Source organism: Bubalus bubalis, chromosome 4, assembly GCF_019923935.1.
Source record: "Bubalus bubalis isolate 160015118507 breed Murrah chromosome 4, NDDB_SH_1, whole genome shotgun sequence".
Classification (NCBI taxonomy): domain Eukaryota; kingdom Metazoa; phylum Chordata; class Mammalia; order Artiodactyla; family Bovidae; genus Bubalus; species Bubalus bubalis.
The window spans coordinates 41,555,816-41,575,292 of NC_059160.1; the positions used below are offsets into that span (position 1 = coordinate 41,555,816).

Here is a 19,477-nt window from a genome sequence, read left to right on the forward strand (position 1 = left end):
TTCAGTTCAGTCGCTCAATCATGTCCGACTCTTTGCCACCCCATGAATCGCAGCACACCAGGCCTCCCTGTCCATCACCAACCCCCGGAGTTCACTCAGACTCACGTCCATTGAGTCAGTGATGCCATCCAGCCATCTCATCCTCTGTCGTCCCCTTCTCCTCCTGCCCCCAATCCCTCCCAGCATCAGAGTCCCACAACTACTGAAGCCCACATGCCCTAGAGCCCATGCTCCACAACAAGAGAAGTTACTGCAATGAGAAGCCAGCGCACCGCAACTCAAGAGTAGCTCATACAGCAACGAAGACTCAGGAAAGCCAAAAACAAATTTAAAAAGTAATTAAAAAAAAAAAGATTTCACAAGCCACACACCACGGCCAAACAAAAAACAAAACAGTAGAAGTTGGTCGAGTGTGTATGAAAGGTCGTCAAAATGGGGGAAAGCAGTCGGAGTGGAAGTCACGCCAGGAAGGAACAATAGGGCATTGTCAGAGGGCTCCAGTGAAGTGCTGATAACTTCACTTCCTTCTGAAAGGATCACTTTAGCTTTTTTGTTGTTAATAGATCACCGGGAGAAGACGGCAGAAATCTAGGGGCTGGTTCAGAGCCTGTCACAATAATCACCCGACAGTGGCTGCACTGGAGGGAAGCACTGCAGGTGGTGAAGAGAGCTCAGAGTCTAGTCAATTTTGAAGGAAAAGCCTACGGATTTCCTGATGGGTTAGTTGTGGAGTGTGTGTGCGTGTGTTTGTGTGAGACAGAGATAGAATCATGAGTGATACCCATTCTTTCATAAATTTTAGGCCTTCACTTTAATCAGCGATAAGTATTTCTGCTGCATCTTACAACTAAACACGTATACCAGTGTCTGGTCAATTTGTGGGTGAGAATCTTGTGTATTATTTTAAAATTTTTACCATTTTTGCTCGGAGACACCTACATTACCACTAGATGGCACTATGGATTTAGTTGGTTGAGGATTTCACATCTCTGTGGGCCCACAAGCTTTTTTTATAACAGACTGGTCTTAAAGGGCCAGATGTCAGGATTTTTTAGGCAAGATTTAGTGACAGGTGTTCAACATTTGTCTAGAGATTGCCCTGGTGGTCCAGTGGTTAAGACTCTGTGCCCCTATTGCAAGGGCTATAGGTTTGATCCCTGATCAAGGAAATAAGATCTCATGCGCTGTGAGGTGCAGCCAAAAAAATAAATAAATAAAAGCTTGCCAAGTGACCAACTGAAGACTGCAAATGCAGATAAGGAACTGAGAAAAGGAAGCCTAAAAAAGACATGGTGCTATAGACTTTTTGCAAGGGCAGTTTGAGGGAGAAAAGAGGAAGCCAAAGCTCTAGAAAATCCAAAACCCCAAACTTCATTTAAAAGTCTGGCAAGAAACACATTCTGGGATGGCAGAGGCAAATCACACTTTCCTAAGTACAATTTATCTGTTGTTCATATCTCAAGGCTGATTGAAGTAAATATTTTATTAGAAATATATTTACAAGCATTTACCTGATTGTCCAGTGGTTAAGAATCTACCTGCCAACGCAGGGGACACAGGTTTGATCCCTGGCCAGGGAAGATCCCACGCTAGGGAGTAACTAAATACTGAGCCTGCACTCAAGAGCCTGTGCTCCACAACAAGAGAAGCCACAGCAATGAGGAGTCCATGCAGTGCAAAGCCCACCTCACAACAACTAGAGAAAGCCCATGCACAGCAACAAAGACCAAATGCAGCCAAAACTAAGTAAATACATAAAATAATTTTAAAATAGCTATATTTACAAATTTATTTAGAATTAGTATTTATAAACATCTGCCAATTGTGTTATATTTATAAATTATCTAAAAAAGGTTATTTTTCTCTCATAATTCCAGATAATTCCACTAGCTTTATTGAACTATTCTTCCAGCACTGAGGAAAAACATAGATAAAAAAATGCCTATTTTAAATGTGCCCAAATTATGAAAGATCAGAAAAATAATGCAACAATTTGGATGCTGAGACACTGTTAGTCTTTGAGGAAATGCAAATTAAAACCATGATGAACTAGCACTTCATGCCTCCTAGGATGTCTATAATCAGAAAGAAAGAAGTGTAGATGAGGATGTGGAAGGTGTTGAGAAGCCAGAGCTTGTGTACTGAGTTAAGTATATATAGAGGGCTTCCCTGTTGGCCCAATAATAATCTGGTGCCAATACAGGAAACACAGGTTCTATCCCTGGTCCAGGAAGATTTCACATGCTACAGAGCAACTGGGTCTGTGCACCACAATTATTAAGCATGTACACTGTTGCCTGGGAGCCACAACTACTGAGCCTGTTTGCCCTAGAGCCCGTGCTCTGCAATAAGAGAAGCCACCACTATGAGAAGCCTGTGCACCAAAACTAGAGAATAGTGCCCACTTGCAGCAGATAGAGAAAAGTCCATGCAGCAACAAAGACCAAGTGCAGCTAAAAATAAATTATATGTATATATAAGAATGGGCTTCTATGGTGGCTCAGTCAGTAAAGAATCCACCTGCAACACGGGAGACCTAGGCTTGATCCCTGGGTTGGGAAGATCCCCTGGAGGAGCGCATGGCAACCCACTGCAGTATTCTTGCCTGGAGGATCCCCATGGACAGAGGAGCCTGGTGGGCTGCAGTCCATTGGGTCACAAAGAGTTGGACATGACTGAGTGACTAAGCACACATGCACATATATAAGAATATGTAAATTATGACCTGAATAATGAAGGGGCAAAAGTCACTCAGGGTCAGTATGTAGCTCCCTCAGCAAATAAGCTCCCACTTTGGGGAAGTGAAGCCCATGGGTCATGTTAAGTGAAGATGCAGTTTCAGTATACCCACACAAAGGAAGTAGAATCACAAGATTTATTATTACTTCCAGATCCCAGAAGCAAGGGGGGTACATTGAGCTGTGGAAAAGGAGAGCTAGGTAAGTAGGAAGTGGAGAGCAGGGTAGCAAGCACCTGTTACTCCACGTGGTTGGGCAGAGGTTGCTAACTTTAATCAGGCTTTCTCCTAAGTTGTTGTTGTAAAAGGTGCCCTGCAGAAAGCAAAGCAGGAACTTACTGTGGGTATCATCAACTCAAGTTTTTCTAAATGTTCAGACTCTTGGTGTGAGTGGTGTTTTCATATTGTAAAACGAATAGGTAACAACACTTTGGCCACCTGATGTAAAGAGTTGACTCATTTGAAAAGACCCCGATGCTGGGAAAGATTGAAGGCAAGAGGAGAAGGGGATGACAGAGGATGAGATGGTTGGATGGCATCACTGACTCAATGGACATGAGTTTGAGTAAACTCCGGGAGTTGGTGATGGACAGGGAGGCCTGGAGTGCTGCAGTCCATGGGGTTGCAAAGAGTTGGATATGACTGAGCGACTGAACTGAACTGAAGCGACCCAGAAAAACAAAATTATTTTTCTAATCTCTTTGAAAGACCAGGGTTTTCATTCGCTGACGATTGAAATGTAAAATGACAACCCTTTTGGAAAAGGTTTGCAGTTAATCACACCACCGTGTGACTTAGCCGCTTCACTCCTAAGTATTTGCCCAATGAAAAAAAGAGCATATGTCTATAAAAGACTTGGGGCTCTGAAGGTGATGCTAGTGGTAAAGAACCCGGCTGCCAGTGCAGGAGATATAAGAGACGCAAGTTTGATCCCTGGGTCAGGAAGATCCCCTGGAGAAGGAAATGGCAACCCACTCCAGTATTCTTGCCTGGAGAATCCCACGGATTCTATGGGGTTGCATGAAGTCAGACATGACTGAAGCGACTGAGCACATACAAAGACTAGTGCACAAGAGTTTGCAGCAGTTTTGTTTGTAATAGTAAATAAACAAAATCCCCCAGATTATTCATCAACAGATAAATGAATAAACACATATTATACATACATACTGGCTTTTCCAGTAGTCATGTAGGATGTGAGAGTTGGACCATAAAGAATGCTGAGCACTGAAGTATTGATGCTTTGAATTGTGCTGGAGAAGACTCTTGAGAATTCCTTGAACTCAGTCAATCCTAAAGGAAATCAACCCTGAATCTTCATCAGAAGGATGGATGCTGAAGCTGAAGCTCCAATACTTTGGCCACCTGATGGGAGTAACTGACTCATTGGAAAAGACCCTGATGCTGGGAAAGATTGAGGGCAGGAGGATAAGGGGGAGACAAAGGATGAGATGGTTGAATGGCATCACCAACTCAATGGACATGAGTCTGAGCAAACTCTGGGAGATAGTCAAGGACAGGGAAGCTCGGTGTGCTGTAGTCCGTGGGGTTGAAAAGAATTGAATACAACTTAGCAACTAAACAACACAGCAACAACAATACATACATGCAATAGAAAATTACTTTGCAATGAAAAGGAATGAATAACTGATGCATGAAATAGCATAGATGAATCTCAAAATAATTATGATGAGTGAAAAAAAAGACCAAAAAAAAGAGTACATACTGTAAAACTGCATTTACATAAATATTTAGAAAATGCAAACTATACTGACAGAAAGCAGATCAGAGGCTACTGGGGATGGAGAGGATGTACGGAAGGGCAAGAGGGAGGGATAACAGAGGGCACTGAAGATGTTCAGTCTCTTGATTTGGGGGACAATTTCATAGCAAGACATTAAAGTGTACACTTGAAATTTGTGAAATTTATTGTATGTCAATTCTACCTCAAAAAAGCTGTTAAAAATAAAATTTGGAAATGAGATACTGATATGTAATATTTGCTAATTTCCTTCTTTATTTGGTTTTTCTTTCACTTAACTGAATTTATTGAGTGTCTTAACTGTGGCAGAAGATAAAAGAGGAATGAAATGGTCTTCCTCTAAGTCCAGTAGAGGAGCCAGACAATGACAGTTTGCATGGTATTCTTGCTGGATATGCCCATAGGAAGCTAATGAAATGTCAAGATCAGTGTGTGTGTTGGGAATGGTTTCTGAGGGCTTTAACTCTGAGCTGCATTCTGAAAAATGAGGAGGTGGTTAGGGACAGTGAGGAGGGGATGTATGTGTGGTGGGCCCGGTAACTTTGTTGGAGGCAAGGCATGAAGTGAGAGGACAAGGGCTTGCTACAAGAAAACAAACTGTAGGAGAGAAAGGGTTTTCTAAAGGCAAGATGGGTAAGCAGGGACTGATTATCAAGAGCTTAGGAAGCTGTGATCAGGAATTTGGCTCTGATATTGACTGCTTGGGAAGTCAGACAGGATTTCAAGCAGGGAAGAATGAGATCAAATAGCATGGTGATTAAGAGCCCAGGTCAAGCTGATAAAGAAAAAAACGACATCTTGTCCTTGGATTGTCTATCATTATGGTTAAGCATAGCTAGCTTAACCATGGTGGCTCAGACGGTAAAGAATCTGCCTGCAATGAGGGAGGCCTGGGTTCGATCCCTGGGTTGGGAAGATCCCCTGGAGAAGGGAATGGCAACCCACTTCAGTATCTTTTCTGGAGAATCCCATGGGCAGAGGAGCCTGGCAGGGTGCAGTCCATGGGGTCACAAAGTCGGACACCACTGACTGACTAAGCACACACACGCACATGGTTAAGCAAGCATATTTAATTGGTCTCCAAGTCCTGCCAATGGCTTTTGCTGAGTCACACTCAGATGTGTCCATTTCTTCGCATGCCTTCATTAATTCTTGCTTGGGTTACCACCAGGTTCTTTAACTGATGTTTCCTTCAGTCCAACCTCTCTCTTTGATACCCACAGTTTAAAACTGTTTTCTAAAACTCAAAAATCTGATCCCGTCACTCTTCACTGAAAACCCGATCTTCATCTTCCAGTCTTGTTTCTTATTAATACCAACACTAACTCCATAGTTTCAATAATGATAATCACACTGTTCAGATATGTCAGCAACTGTGCCAAGCACTTTACTTTCTATCTCATTAAATCCTCTCAATACATTGTTATTATCATCATTATTTTACAGATGTGAAAACTGATACTTAGTGTAGGGGAGGTAAAGCTTTTCTTTACCTTCTTATGTTCACTGTCTGGGATCTGTAAGTTAAACTCACAAAAGACAGATTAACAGGAGGAAAAAAACCCAAGTTTATATATGCAACACATACCATACACACAGGAGAATTCAGTGATGACTAGCTCATAGGGAGTGGTTAAATTTTTGTGTTTATATATCTAACTCAGTTGGTGTTGATGAAAAATTAATAGTAAATCTAAAGAAGAAATAGAGTGTTTTTTTTTTTTTTTTTCCTAGCCAACCTGAAGGCTATAACACTAGAGACAGTCAGATAACTCTGCAGACTGTTCCCCTTGGTTAGAAGTCAAAAGCACATTTATATATTTTTGAGACAAAGGATCATTCATCAAACTGGTACACTGACATTTTACAGTTCAGCAGAGACATGAAGTCCAGACCTACATGTAGGAAGGGAGCAGCAGGTCACCATGACCCCTTACAGGATTAGGAAAGGAATGTTATCTTCTAAGGAGTCACATTGCTGGCGTCAGAAGAAGGGAAAAACGAACTTTATGGTTGAGCAGACATTTCTGTGTTTGAGGAGGTCTGGTTAATATATAATGAAGAAGCACATTGCAGATTAGGGAGAGCCCTGTCCTGGAGGGCATGTGTTACGCTTAAATTTTCTTGTCCTGCCTTAAAAAACATACATTTTATTCCATCATAGGTGATAGGGAAAGAGAGCTTATAGGAATGACATTTTGGAAAGATAAGTGGTTTTCTAGGAGAATAGATAAGAGATATGATAATCTTGAGACAATGTCTGTTTGGGTGTGGTGTCCACTTTTCAAGTCCAAGAAGATTAAGGGTGTTCTCAAGGAGGGGTTTTATGACAATTGAGTTATTTGGGGAGAGTCTGCTTTAGGCAGATAAGAGATTTCAGAAACTCAAATCTCTTTCACTCAAAACAATTTCTGTGCTACAGTGGCATATCCTGATCCCCATTCATTAGGAAGGTTTAATAATGTGCCCAAGGTCACACAGCTAATAAGTATACTTATATAACTTGTTCAAAAAAAACTTTAAAGACAAATTTGAGTATGAGATTTATTTTTTTTAACTTGCAAGAGTGTCCAGTTATTAGGGAATTGGAACGTGTACAAAGATGTAGGCAGATATTTAAAGGTAAAAATCACAAGGTCAGATGATAGCTCAGTTGTTACCAAACAATTGACAGGTCTGCTTGGTTGCATTTGGGTCAGTTTTGATAAAAGAGAGACAATTCTTTCTCTCAATTAAAAAGAACAAAAGGGGCGTCCCTGGCTGTCCTGTGGTTAAGACTCCAGGCTTTCACTGCAGGGAGCACAGGTTCAATCCCTTATCAAGGAACTAAGATTTTGCCCTGTGACAAAAATAACTGTTTCTCTTGGCTTATCTGCTTAGCTTATCTTGTAGGAATCCTTTTTTTTTGAACTATGGAATGAAAGTTTCAGAAAAAAACAATTAAATTGCACAATAGTGAATGGGATATAAAAGGCAGGATTGCAGAGAGACCAGTTGCAGGAATTCAGGCAAGCAATCATAAGGCAGATCTAAGGGCAAGGCAAGAGGAATGGAAAGATGATCAATTTGAAAACTGTCTCTATGATAGAATACACTAGCTGGTTAAACACTAAAATCCTGAGACAAACCGATCTGGATTTTTTTTTTTTTTTTTTTTTGCCACACCGTGTGGCATGTGGGATCTTAGTTTTCAGACAAGGGATCATGCCCCCTGCATTGGGATAATGAGAGTCTTAACCACTGGACTGCCAGGGAAGTCCCTAGATCTTGAACATCTATTAGGAGTTATTACTAACAATAGAATCAGTGAGTGTTAATTGTAATGACAAGTTACAATTAAAGAAACAAAAAAGATTGTACGTGTATGAAAATTATTGTAATCAGGACATATTGTGATTTAATCTCAGTTGAATGTGTCATTAAGGATTTCTGCTGTGTCTATTTGGCTCACCACCCTACTATGCCCAGTACCTAGAAGTGTGATTGGCACAAAGCAGATGCTCCACGGCTTCAGAGCGTATTTTTTAGAAATCCGTATTTGACATTCCCTTATTTTCCAAGCGAGGTCAGGGCACCCTCTGGTTTCACACTTCTGTCCCTTTAAGAAGCCCGGGTGAAGGGAGAGAGCGCTGCAGGGAAGGAAGGCGGAGCAGGAGGTCGGGGCAGGGGCGGGGACAGGGGTGCTGTAGCAGGCAACGCAGGGAACTCTAGATCCCGAGTGCAGTTGTAAAGAAAGCGCCAAAAGAGGCGCAAAGGCAAAGTGACTGACTTGCCCTATTCTTTGCTCCCCAGGGTGGTGTTAGCACAGACAGGTAAGGAGAAAAGGAAGACTGTGCCTGCCCCTTTAAGGCTGACTCCCTTCCTCCTCGGAGGAAAACAACGTGCTAACGCTTTTGGAGCTTGCACTTTTAAACCTGTCTTGCTGCTACCTGGGGAGCTGGCCAAGCACGCCGCGTCCGAGGGCACTAAGGCTGTCACCAAGTATACCAGCTCCAAGTAAATATAATATGCCTAGCGGCTGTTAACGGAGAAGGCAATGGCACCCCACTCCAGTACTCTTGCCTGGAAAATCCCATGGACGGAGGGCCTGGTGGGATGTAGTCCATGGGGTCGCTAAGAGTCGGACACGACTGAGCGACTTCACTCACTTTCACTTTCTTACTAATTAATTCAAATACCCAGTGTTCCCCCCTTAATCACATATTCATAACAGATGCTTCATTGGTGCTTGGCGTGGGAGGGGGCGGCATCGGTTTGGATGACACTATGTCTAAAATAGTCTCATATTTGCTCTGCTTTCCTTTTAAACCTTAGACTCAAGGGCTGACCCAATCCTTCCTACGCAATTAGTCCAATGAGGTCATAAATGTGGGCTGACACCCACTTAAAATCTATCCCGAGTTCACAGACTAGTAGCCTCACAGGCATTTTGACCCTCCTTCTGTGTTGACATTTTAATTAATTCCTGCGTTTAAAAGTGGGAATTTTTTTTTTTTTTTCGGGTGGGGACTTGCAGCAGATGGGATCTTAGTTCCAGGAGCAGGGATTGTGCTCCCTTCATTGGGAGTCTTAGCCACTGGACTGCTGGGGAAGTCTGTGGGTTATCTTGAAAAATGGAAAGATCTGGCCATATGTCCCAGGACGGGCTGCAGCTTGCTGGCTCCGTTGGACTGTTTTGAAACACCTTCTAGTTTGCCACAGCCTCTCTGTTATCAGCAACCAGCCTGCATCACTCATTTATCACCAGTCTGGCCCCAGGTAGGCATTTGAGTTTGGGGCCCCTACCCTTCGACAGCAAGGAGATCAAACCAGTCAATCCTGAAGGAAATCAAACCTGAATATTCATTGGAAGGACTCATGCTGATGCTGAAGCTGAAGTTTCAGTACTTTGGCCACCTGATGGGGAGAGCTGACTCACTGGAAAAAACCCTGATGCTGGGAAAGATTGAGAGCAGGAGGAGAAGGGGGTGACAGAGGATGAGATGGTTGGATGGCATCACTAACTCAAGGGTCATGAATTTGAGCAAACTCTGGAGGACAGGGAAGCCTGGAAACACTGCAGTTCATGGTGTTGCAAGAGTCGGACTTGACTTAGCAACTGAACAACTCTAAATATTTGGGTGAATTTAAGACTATTTAAAATATTTATGCAGAACAGGCCAAAGGTTCCAAACAACTTGGTGTATAATTTGTGTTTAAACTTCTCTTCCTCATTCCTACTTATTCTTAATCAAAATGTCTTTCTATTAAGTCCAGGTTTGGTGAAAATGACTCATCAGAGGTATTTACAGAAAGTGATTTGATATTCTTTTATTACAATTAAATCCATAGTATTTTTTGTTTGTTTTAGGAAAAAAACAATCTTAATTACATTGATGTTTTATGCTAGGGCTATTTTTTTTGGTTGGGCTGGGTCTTTGTTGCAGTGGGCAGGCTTCTCTAGCTGTGGTGCACTGGCTGTAGAGCATGAGGACTCAGTAGTTGTGACAAGCGGTCTTAGTCCCAGACCAGGGATTGAATCTGTTGCGTTGAAAGGTGGATTCTTAACCACTGGACCACCAGGAAAGTCCCCATATGCTAGGCTTATCTTTATTGACCAGTCAGTATAGTTTATATGTCTCTAACCACAGTTACAGTTTGATAATCTGCATAACTCTTGGCTAGACTCCATAAAGGCAAGAACTGTGTTTGCCCTGATTACCTGCTCTATTCCATCACTAGAATCTAAGTTTCCTGAAGATGGGGGCTTTTGTTTATTTTGTTCACAGTTATCAAGAACAGTGTCTGCTTAAAGGAAAATGATTTATTAAATGAATGAAAGAATGTTAAGGGTATACCTTATTTTATCTAACAGGAATGTTCCTGAGGATTCTATCAAAATCAAATGCTTATATATTTGGTTTTCTAAATTATTAAAAGGATTCTGTTGTTCACAAAGAATGAAAAGGCATGTTTTAGAAGATTGGATTTTCCTAAATTAACACAAAGAAACTTTCATCTAAAGTGAACTTGCACTTGTGCATCATCTGCTACAGAGGTACACTAATATTTTCTTACTATGTGATAGGATTTGGAAGTGTTAGAGTTTTCATTATTATTATGTTTTTAGAGGTCTAGTGACTCCAGCTGAGATCAGTTTGGCAACCAAACTCTTTCCCCAGGAGAAGCAGCTCTTATCAAGAGCAACACCAGCATACCTGTGCTTTGGGACCAGACTGATGGCTTTGAGCCCAGGCTGGAGAGTGTTTGCATCATTTCCCATGAACCGCTATGTTGTCCTCTGGAAGGCTGTGAGAAGCAGTGGCTTCCCCTTGTTTCCCTGGAGTCACTGCCCCTGGAGAGGAACTGGAAGCCTTTTGGACCCTAAGATGAAAGCTTTCCTGGAAGAGAACACTGAAGTCACCAGCAGTGGCAGCCTCACCCCTGAAATCCGGTTGCGGCTTTTGACCCCCAGATGCAAGTTCTGGTGGGAGAGAGCTGACCTGTGGCCCCTCAGGGATCCTTACTGGGCAATCTACTGGCCAGGGGGCCAAGCCCTGTCTAGGTACGTATGGCCTTAAGTGAAGCGGGAACCTTTACGGCTCCTCACCACCTCTTTCTTTTCTGTCCCTTCCAACTCCACATTCTCCCTGTTCCAATCCAAATTCTTTTATTAGAGTTTAGGAACAGTTCTGGGTTGCTTTGTTGCATGGTTTTCCCTTCTATTCCAAGCTCACCAAGGTGTTTCCCCATATATAGTTCTTTCCCCAAGAGAAATCCTAGGTTAGCTGTCAAGACCCTAGGTAACTGGTAATGATCCAGAAATCTCACACTGTTCTCAGGTTCATGGTTTGTGATGCCCATGAAGATCCTTGGTGGAACTTAAAGCCCCCCACTCCTCCTGGTTTAATTCTGTAAATGTTGCTCCCTCCACCACTGCCTTTTCCCAAGCGCCCAAAGAATGAGGGATATGAGTGATTGGGACATCATTCAGGTGGACTTGAATCTGCATATTTAAGGTTCCCCCTTTCAACTCCCCATACTGCAAAGGTCTTCTTTAGGACATTTTCTCACATATACACACAATGCTTTTTATTAAAACAGTCGCTGAAACAAATGCAAGATTTTTCAGCATTTTAATCTAGTCTTTGCTCTTAGATTGGTAAATGATTTAATTTTTTAATGCCTTGATGTTACAAGGAACATCAAGGAAATGTATAAGGAACTTCTCTTTCACAGGAATGGTATGGTCTAGCAGAACTCAGATTGTATTTATTTTTTTAATTTATTTATTTGGCCATGCTATGTGGCATTGAACCTGCATCCCCTGTACTGGAAGCATGGAGTTTTAACCACTGGACTGCCAGGGAAGTCCAGTTTGTATATAGTTTTAAATGCAAAATAAATAAATGCAAACATAGAGTTTTTTGGAAAATCCTGAGTTCTGGAAAACTTTCCAGGTGGTATCAATTCCAATTTTCTGGTTGTTGTGTTGCCAAATTTTCCTATATTTACTTGTATCATTTAAAAAAATAAGTGATATCTTTGCAAGTGATACCTATGCAAATTGTGTGTCAACTCCAAATACAAGGGCAATCAGATTCCTTAAGAGACTGAATCAGAGGTCACAAATTGGTGATCCACAGATGTGTTTTCTGTTTTAAAAAAAGTGGATATGTTTTTTTAAACTTGTTTTACTTATAAACTTTTAAACAATCAGTTGCTATCATTTAAAACTTGAAGCATGTAAAAATTTACTTCAATTGAAAAATAAGAATCTCTGGGGAGTTACTTGGCACTTTCACTGCCTGGTCCAACTTCAATCCCTATTCAGGGAACTAAGATCCTGCAAGCCAAAACACATGGCCAAAAAAAAAAAGAAAAGATCTCTGCTAACATCAGAGTCAAATCTCTGCTAACACCTAATTTCTGTTGTGGCAACTGTTACCTCAAGATGGGCAACAGCTGTCCCTTTAGATGGGGCACTACACCCCTGCCTTGCCATTGTTCCTTAGTCTTTTTTTTGGATCGCAGGATCTCAGGGATAGGCCCTTGGCAGTGAAAATGTGGAGTCCTAACCACTGGACCACCAGGGAATTTCCTCTGCTTTTTATTTTTCCAGTAGTGAGGTCGGGTGTCAGTTGACATTTATTATTTCAGTGTTTGCCCATTCGTCTTCACTTGTTTGGTAACTGCTTAGCCCAGGTCCACATTCTTTGGTTGAACTGGACTTTGATGGTACCTTTCCAGAGAGGTCATTTTTATATAGTTTAAGCTGTAGGTAAAACCACTTTCTGATGAACAATGAAAAGGAGACAGTGAATTTTGGATCTAGCTTACTGAATCCTGATTATAACAGTATTTTGTCAGTCTGTATTTTTGGTGGTTGGTGGTGTCTGGTTCGTAGTAAATGCTCAATACTTTAAAAAGTTGACTTTAAAAGCATGATTAGTCAGTTGTATGGAACCGCTCTTCACACTTGGTAAAGTAACAGACCAAAATGACTATGTCCTCTCTCTGCCATCTCTGCCCAGCTCTTAAAACTGACATTTTTTTCTCACTCTATTCAGGCCAAACTTGCCAATGTTGGACTGAATTCTTCTGCCAAGTTTCACTATTTCCTTGTCCAATCAATCCAAAGAAAAAATATTGGACACCTCTTACTGACCTCCCATCTGTCTTAGATTATATTTTCCCTTTTCTAATTTAGGTATCTTTTGGATAATCCTGATGTTGTCAGAGGAAAATCTGTGTTAGATATTGGGAGTGGATGTGGAGCTACAGCCATTGCTGCTAAGATGAGTGGAGCCTTAAGGATCTTGGCCAATGACATAGACCCTAGTAAGTGTCATATTTTTGAATATTTTGAGCTCATCTTTTTTTTTTCCTCCAGGATAAATATCTACAGTTGCTCCAACACCATAAGCCATTTCCATGTTGTATTTCATAATCTAATATGGTGAACTCAGTGGGACATTGTCTATGGGAACCCTGTAAGGCCTGAGTTGATGGTGCATTTTTGACAGGAGGACTTGTATGTGTCTGGCAGATATCCCAAAGTGATACCAACCTGGGAACAGTTACTGTTGGTCATCTCTGGGCTAGGGATTTCCTGAAATATGTAGGTAGTGTTTATTTGACCAAAACCCAAGTGAAGATAGACCTGGGCGTTTGAGGGAGATTTTATTCCATTCGAACCCAAGTTGAGACAGTAAGTGTTAATTTTACCTGATTTTCTCTAGTCTTCCCTTTCATTGAGGATCTAGCCCTTGAGGAGACTTATATATAGGACTCTCAGTTCCAAGTTGTCATCCTGCTCAAACATAAGCCTTGTTTTCCTGTCTCTTGTACAGACATGACAGACCAAAAGTCTTCATTGTTGTCCAACTCTTTGTGACCCAATGGACTGCAGCCCGCCAGGCTCCCCTGTCCTTCATTGTCTCCCAGAGTTTGCTCAAATTTATGGTCTTTGAGTCGGTGATGCTGTCTAACCATCTCATCCTCTGCAGCCCCTTCTCCTTTTGCCTTCAATCTTTCCCAGCACCAGGGTCTTTTCCAATGAGTTGGCTCTTCCTATCAGGTGGCCAAAATATTGGGGCTTCACCATCAGTACTTCCAATGAATATTCAGGGTTGATTTCCTTTAGGATGGACTGGTTTGATCTCCTTGCAGTCCAAGGGACTCTTAAGATTCTTCGCCAACACCACAGTTCAAAATAATCAATTCTTCAGTGCTCAGCCTTCTTTAAAGTCCAACTCTCAAATCCATACATGACTACTGGAAAAACCATAGCTTTGACTATATGGACCTTTGTTGGCTTTTTGATGTCTCTGCTTTTTAATACACTGTCTAGGTTTGTTATAGCTTTCCTTCCAAGGAGTAAGCATTTTTAAAAATTTCATGGCTGCAGTCTCCATCAGCAGTGACCTTGGAGCCCAGGAAAATAAAACCTGTCACTGCTTCCACTTTTCACCCCCTGTTTGACATGAAGTGATGGGACCAGATGCTATGATCTTTTCTGAATGTTGAGTTTTAAGCCAGTATTTTTAACTGTCTTCTTTCATCCTTATCAGGAGGCTTTTCAGTTCTTCTTTACTTTCTGCCATTAGAGTGGTCAGTCAGTTCAGTCGCTCAGTCATGTCCAACTCTTTGCAACCCCATGAATCACAGCACACCAGGCCTCCCTGTCCATCACCAACTCCCAGAGTTTACTCAAACTCATGTCCATCGAGTCGGTGATGCCATCCAGCCATCTCATCCTGTCGTCACCTTCTCCTCCTGCCCCCAATCCCTCCCAGCATCAGAGTCTTTTCCAATGAGTCAACTCTTTGCATCAGATGGCCAAAGTATTGGAGTTTCAGCTTTAGCATCAGTCCTTCCAATGAACACCCAGGACTGATCTCCTTCAGAATGGACTGGTTGGATCTCCTTGCAGTCCAAGGGACTCTCATGAGTCTTCTCCAACACCACAGTTTGAAAGCATCAATTCTGCGGTGCTCAGCTTTCTTCATGGTCCAACTCTCACATCCATACATGGGGAAAAACCACAGCCTTGACTAGACAGACCTTTGTTGGCAAAGTAATGTCTCTGCTTTTTAATATGCTATCTAGGTTGGTCATAACTTTCCTTCCAAAGAGTAAGTGTCTTTTAATTTCATGGCTGCAATCACCATCTGCAGTGATTCTGGAACCCCAAAAAATAAAGTCTGACCCTGTTTCCACTGTTTCCCCATCTATTTGCCATGAAGTGATGGGACCAGATGCCATGATCTTCGTTTTCTGAATGTTGAGCTTTAAGCCAACTTTTTCACTCTCCTCTTTCACTTTCATCAAGAGGCTTTTGAGTTCCTCTTCACTTTCTGCCATAAGGGTGGTGTCATCTGCATATCTGAGGTTATTGATATTTCTCCCAGCAATCTTGATTCCAGCTTGTGCTTCTTCCTCCACAGCGTTTCTCATGATGTACTCTGCATATAAGTTAAATAAGCAGGGTGACAATATACAGCCTTGACGTACTCCTTTTCCTATTTGGAATCAGTCTGTTGTTCCATGTCCAGTTCTAACTGTTGCTTCCTGGCCTGCATATAGGTTTCTTAAGAGGCAGGTGAGGTGGTCTGCTATTGCCATCTCTTTCAGAATTTTCCACAGTTTATTGTGATACACACAGTCAAAGGCTTTGGCATAGTCAATAAAGCAGAAATAGATGTTTTTCTGGAACTCTCTTGCTTTTTCCATGATCCAGCAGATGTTGGCAATTTGATCTCTGGTTCCTCTGCCTTTTCTAAAACCAGCTTGAACATCTGAAAGTTCATGGTTGATGTATTGCTGAAGCCTGGCTTGGAGAATTTTGAGCATTACTTTACTAGCCTGTGAGATGAGTGCAATTGTGCGGTAATTTGAGCATTCTTTGGCATTGCTTTTCTTTGGGATTGGAATGAAAACTGACCTTTTCCAGTCCTGTGGCCACTGCTGAGTTTCCAAATTTGCTGGCATATTGAGTGCAGCACTTTAACAGCCTCATCTTTCAGGATTTTAAATAGCTCAACTGGAATTCCATCACCTCCACTAGCTTTGTTCTGAGGTTATTGATATTTCCCCCAGTAATCTTGATTCCAGCTTGTGTTTCATCCAGCCCAGCATTTCACAAGATGTACCCTGCATAGAAGTTACATAAGCAAGGTGATAATATACAGCTTTGGTGTACTCCTTTCCCAATTTTGAACCAGTCCATTGTTCCATGTCCAGTTCTAACTACTGCTTCTTGACCCACATACAGGTTTCTCAGGAGACAGGGAAGATGGTTTGGTATTTCCATCTCTTTAAGAATTTTCCACAGTCTGTTGTGATCCACAGAGTTTAAAGCTTTAGCATAGCCAATAAAGCAGAAGTAAATGTTTTCCTGGAATTCCCTTGCTTTCTCTATGACCCAACGGATGTTGGAAATTTGATCTCTTGTTCCCCTGCCTTTTCTAAATCCAGCTTGTACATCTAGAAGTTTTCCATTCGGTGACTGCTGAAGCCTAGCTTGAAGGATTTTGAACATAATCTTATTAGCATGTGAAATGAGTGCAATTGTACAGTAGTTTGAACGTTCTTTGACATTGCCCTTTTTTGGGATTGGAATGAAAACTGACCTTTTCCAGTCCTGAGACCACTGCTGAGTTTTTTAAATTTGCTGACACATTGAATGCAGCACTTTAACAGCATTATCTTTTAGGATTTGAAATAGCTCAGCTGGAATTCTATCACCTCCACTAGCTTTGTTCATAGTGATGTTTCCTAAGGCCCACTTGACTTCACGCTCTAAGATGTCTGGCTCTAGGTGAGTGACCACACCATTGTCATTATTCGAGTCATTCGGACCTTTTTTGTATAGTTCTTTGGTGTATTCTTGCCACCTCTTCTTAATCTCTTCAGCTTTTGTTAGGTCCTTACCATTTCTGTCCTTTATCATGCCAATCCTTGCATGAAATGTTCCCTTAATGTCTCAAATTTTTTGAGATCTCCAGTCTTTCTATTCTGTTGTTTCCCTCTATTTGCATTGTTCATTTAAGAAGACTTTCCTGTCTCTCTTGGCTATTCTCTGGAACTCTGCATTCAGTTGGGTTTATCATTCCCTTTCTCCCTTGCCTTTTGCTTCTTTTCTTTCCTCAACCTTTTGTAAGACCTTCTCAGACAACCACTTTGCTTTCTTGCATTTCTTTTGCTTTTGGTCACATCCTCCTGTACAGTGTTTCAAACTTCTGTCTGTAGTTCTTCAGGCACACTGTCTACCAGATCTAATCTCTTGAATCTATTCATCACCTCCACTATATAATTATAAGGGATTTGACTTAGGTCATACCTGAATGACCCAGTGGTTTTCCCTACTTTTTCAATTTAAGCCTGAATTTTGCAAAAAGGAGCTCATGGTCTGAGCCACAGTCAGATTCAGGTCTTGATTTTGCTGACTGTATAGAGCTTCTCAGTCTTCAGCTGCAAAGAATATAATCAATCTGATTTTGGTATTGGTGATGATGATGATGATCTGGTGATATCCATGTGTAGAGTTGTCTCTTGTGTTGTTGGAAAAGGGTGTTTGTTATGACCAGTGTGTTGTCTTGACAAAACTCTGCTAGCCTTTGCCTTGCTTCATTTTGTACTCCAAGGCCATACTTGCCTGTTACTCCAGGTACTTCTTGACTTCTAGTTTTACATTTCACCCCACTAGGTTGACAAGGACATCTTTTTTTGGTGTTAGTTCTAAATGGTCTTGTTGAGATAAGCAAATATTCCTTAAAACCTCTCCTTTTCCAGGTGTGTGGTATTGTTTGGTTTTCAGAATAGTCATATATTTGAGCATTGTAGGAAATAGCTTATATTGGCCTATAGTTTAGGCTTCTTTACCTAAACAGCTTTCAACAGAAAAAGGAAAAAAACCTATTGGATATTCTCTAAAATTATTTAAATTAATCAGTAGGAAATGAAAATAACCTAGCATATACCAATTCACCATGTCCTTTTTTTTAAAGTTGCAGGAATGGCTATTACACTAAATTGTGAGTTGAACCAACTGAATCCTTTTCCCATTTTAATCAAAAACATTTTGGATTTGGAACAAGATAAGTGGGACATTGTTGTCCTTGGAGATATGTTTTATGATGAAGACCTTGCAGACAGTCTGCTTCAATGGCTGAAGAACTGCTTTGAGACCCACAGAACTCAAGTACTGATTGGTGACCCTGGGCGACCCCAATTCACTGGACATAGCATTCAGCATCAACTGCACAAAGTAGCAGAATATTCACTTCCAAAGCCTACAAGGCAGGATAACAATGGACTGACAATAAGCACGGTGTGGCAGTTTCAGCCTTGAGCTGTTGAAATTCCTCCAGTAGGGGATATAGCTATGTTTGGGTTTAACCTGAAAAGACTGTCTGGTTCAATTTGTGTTAAATGGTAAATCTTGCTTCGAAAATATGAAGGTTAAAATTTTGTCAGCCTTTGTCATATAACTTGTTCTACAGTAAGCCAAATGCAAAAATCTCTATCTGTATTTTTTTTTTTTTCTAGTTTTACTGCTGTGCTTAGTTGTTCTGTCATGTTGAACTCTTTGCAATCCATGGACTGTAGCCCACTAGGCTCTTCTGTCCATAGGGATTCTCCAGGCAAGAATACTGGAACGGGTTGCCATGCCCTCATCCTGATCATGGCATCTGGTCCCATCACTTCATGGCAAATAGATGGGGAAACAGTGGAAACAGTGTCAGACTTTATTTTTCTGGGCTCCAAAATCACTGCAGATGGTGACTGCAGCCATGAAATTAAAAGACGCTTACTCCTTGGAAGGAAAGTTATGACCAACCTAGATAGCATATTCAAAAGCAGAGACATTGCTTTGCCAGCAAAGGCCCGTCTGATCAAGGCTATGGTTTTTCCTGTGGTCATGTATGGATGTGAGAGTTGGACTGTGAAGAAGGCTGAGCGCCGAAGAATTGATGCTTTTGAACTGTGGTGTTGGTGAAGACTCTTGAGAGTCCCTTGGACTGCAAGGAGATCCAACCAGTCCATTCTGAAGGAGATCAGCCCTGGGATTTCTTTGGAAGGACTGATGCTAAAGCTGAAACTCCAGTACTTTGGCCACCTCATGCGAAGAGTTGACTCATTGGAAAAGACTGATGCTGGGAGGGATTGGGGGCAGGAGGAGAAGGGGATGACAGAGGATGAGATGGCTGGATGGCATCACTGACTCGATGGACGTGAGTCTGAGTGAACTCTGGGAGTTGGTGATGGACAGGGAGGCCTGGCGTGCTGCGATTCATGGGGTCGCAAAGAGTCAGACACGACTGAGCGACTGATCTGATCTGATCCAATAGTAACCACATGTAATTTAAGTAGCAGAGAGGAATTCAATTTTTTTAAGTTTTTTGGAATGAGATGTTTTAGCAGAGTCTGTTTCTATAGTTGAGAACAACTGCAGTGTATCTTTGAATTAAAATAAAAACTACAGAAGAATACTA

The 19,477-nt window shown here is 41.6% G+C and overlaps 1 protein-coding gene across 9 annotated transcripts; it reads left to right on the forward strand.

Moving 5' to 3' along the window:
• The first annotated feature begins 2,873 nt into the window (after positions 1-2,873).
• On the forward strand, positions 2,874-18,631 carry ETFBKMT (electron transfer flavoprotein subunit beta lysine methyltransferase). Of its 9 annotated transcripts, XM_044941316.2 has the most exons (6): positions 8,159-8,311; positions 9,016-9,257; positions 10,354-10,536; positions 10,661-11,043; positions 13,189-13,319; positions 17,990-18,631. In XM_044941316.2, the coding sequence occupies exons 4-6, from the start codon at positions 10,718-10,720 to the stop codon at positions 18,331-18,333; spliced, it is 801 nt and encodes a 266-aa protein (XP_044797251.2). In that variant the 5' UTR covers positions 8,159-8,311; positions 9,016-9,257; positions 10,354-10,536; positions 10,661-10,717; the 3' UTR covers positions 18,334-18,631. The 9 variants fall into 9 exon arrangements, with proteins under 9 accessions (XP_006069152.4, XP_006069151.4, XP_006069146.4 ...); XM_006069084.4 differs by having other exon boundaries at positions 8,152-9,257; positions 10,419-10,536; XM_006069081.4 differs by lacking the exon at positions 9,016-9,257 and having other exon boundaries at positions 8,156-8,311.
• Positions 18,632-19,477: the final 846 nt, after the last annotated feature.

Bases quoted from the DNA above. Each gene is read 5' to 3' on its own strand.
- ETFBKMT (XM_006069090.4), top strand. From the start codon at position 10,718: ATGGCTTTGAGCCCAGGCTGGAGAGTGTTTGCATCATTTCCCATGAAC. The intron at 11,044-13,188 runs GTACGTATGGCC...TTTCTAATTTAG, and splicing joins GGGGGCCAAGCCCTGTCTAG to GTATCTTTTGGATAATCCTG. The intron at 13,320-17,989 runs GTAAGTGTCATA...TTTTTTTTAAAG, and splicing joins GGCCAATGACATAGACCCTA to TTGCAGGAATGGCTATTACA.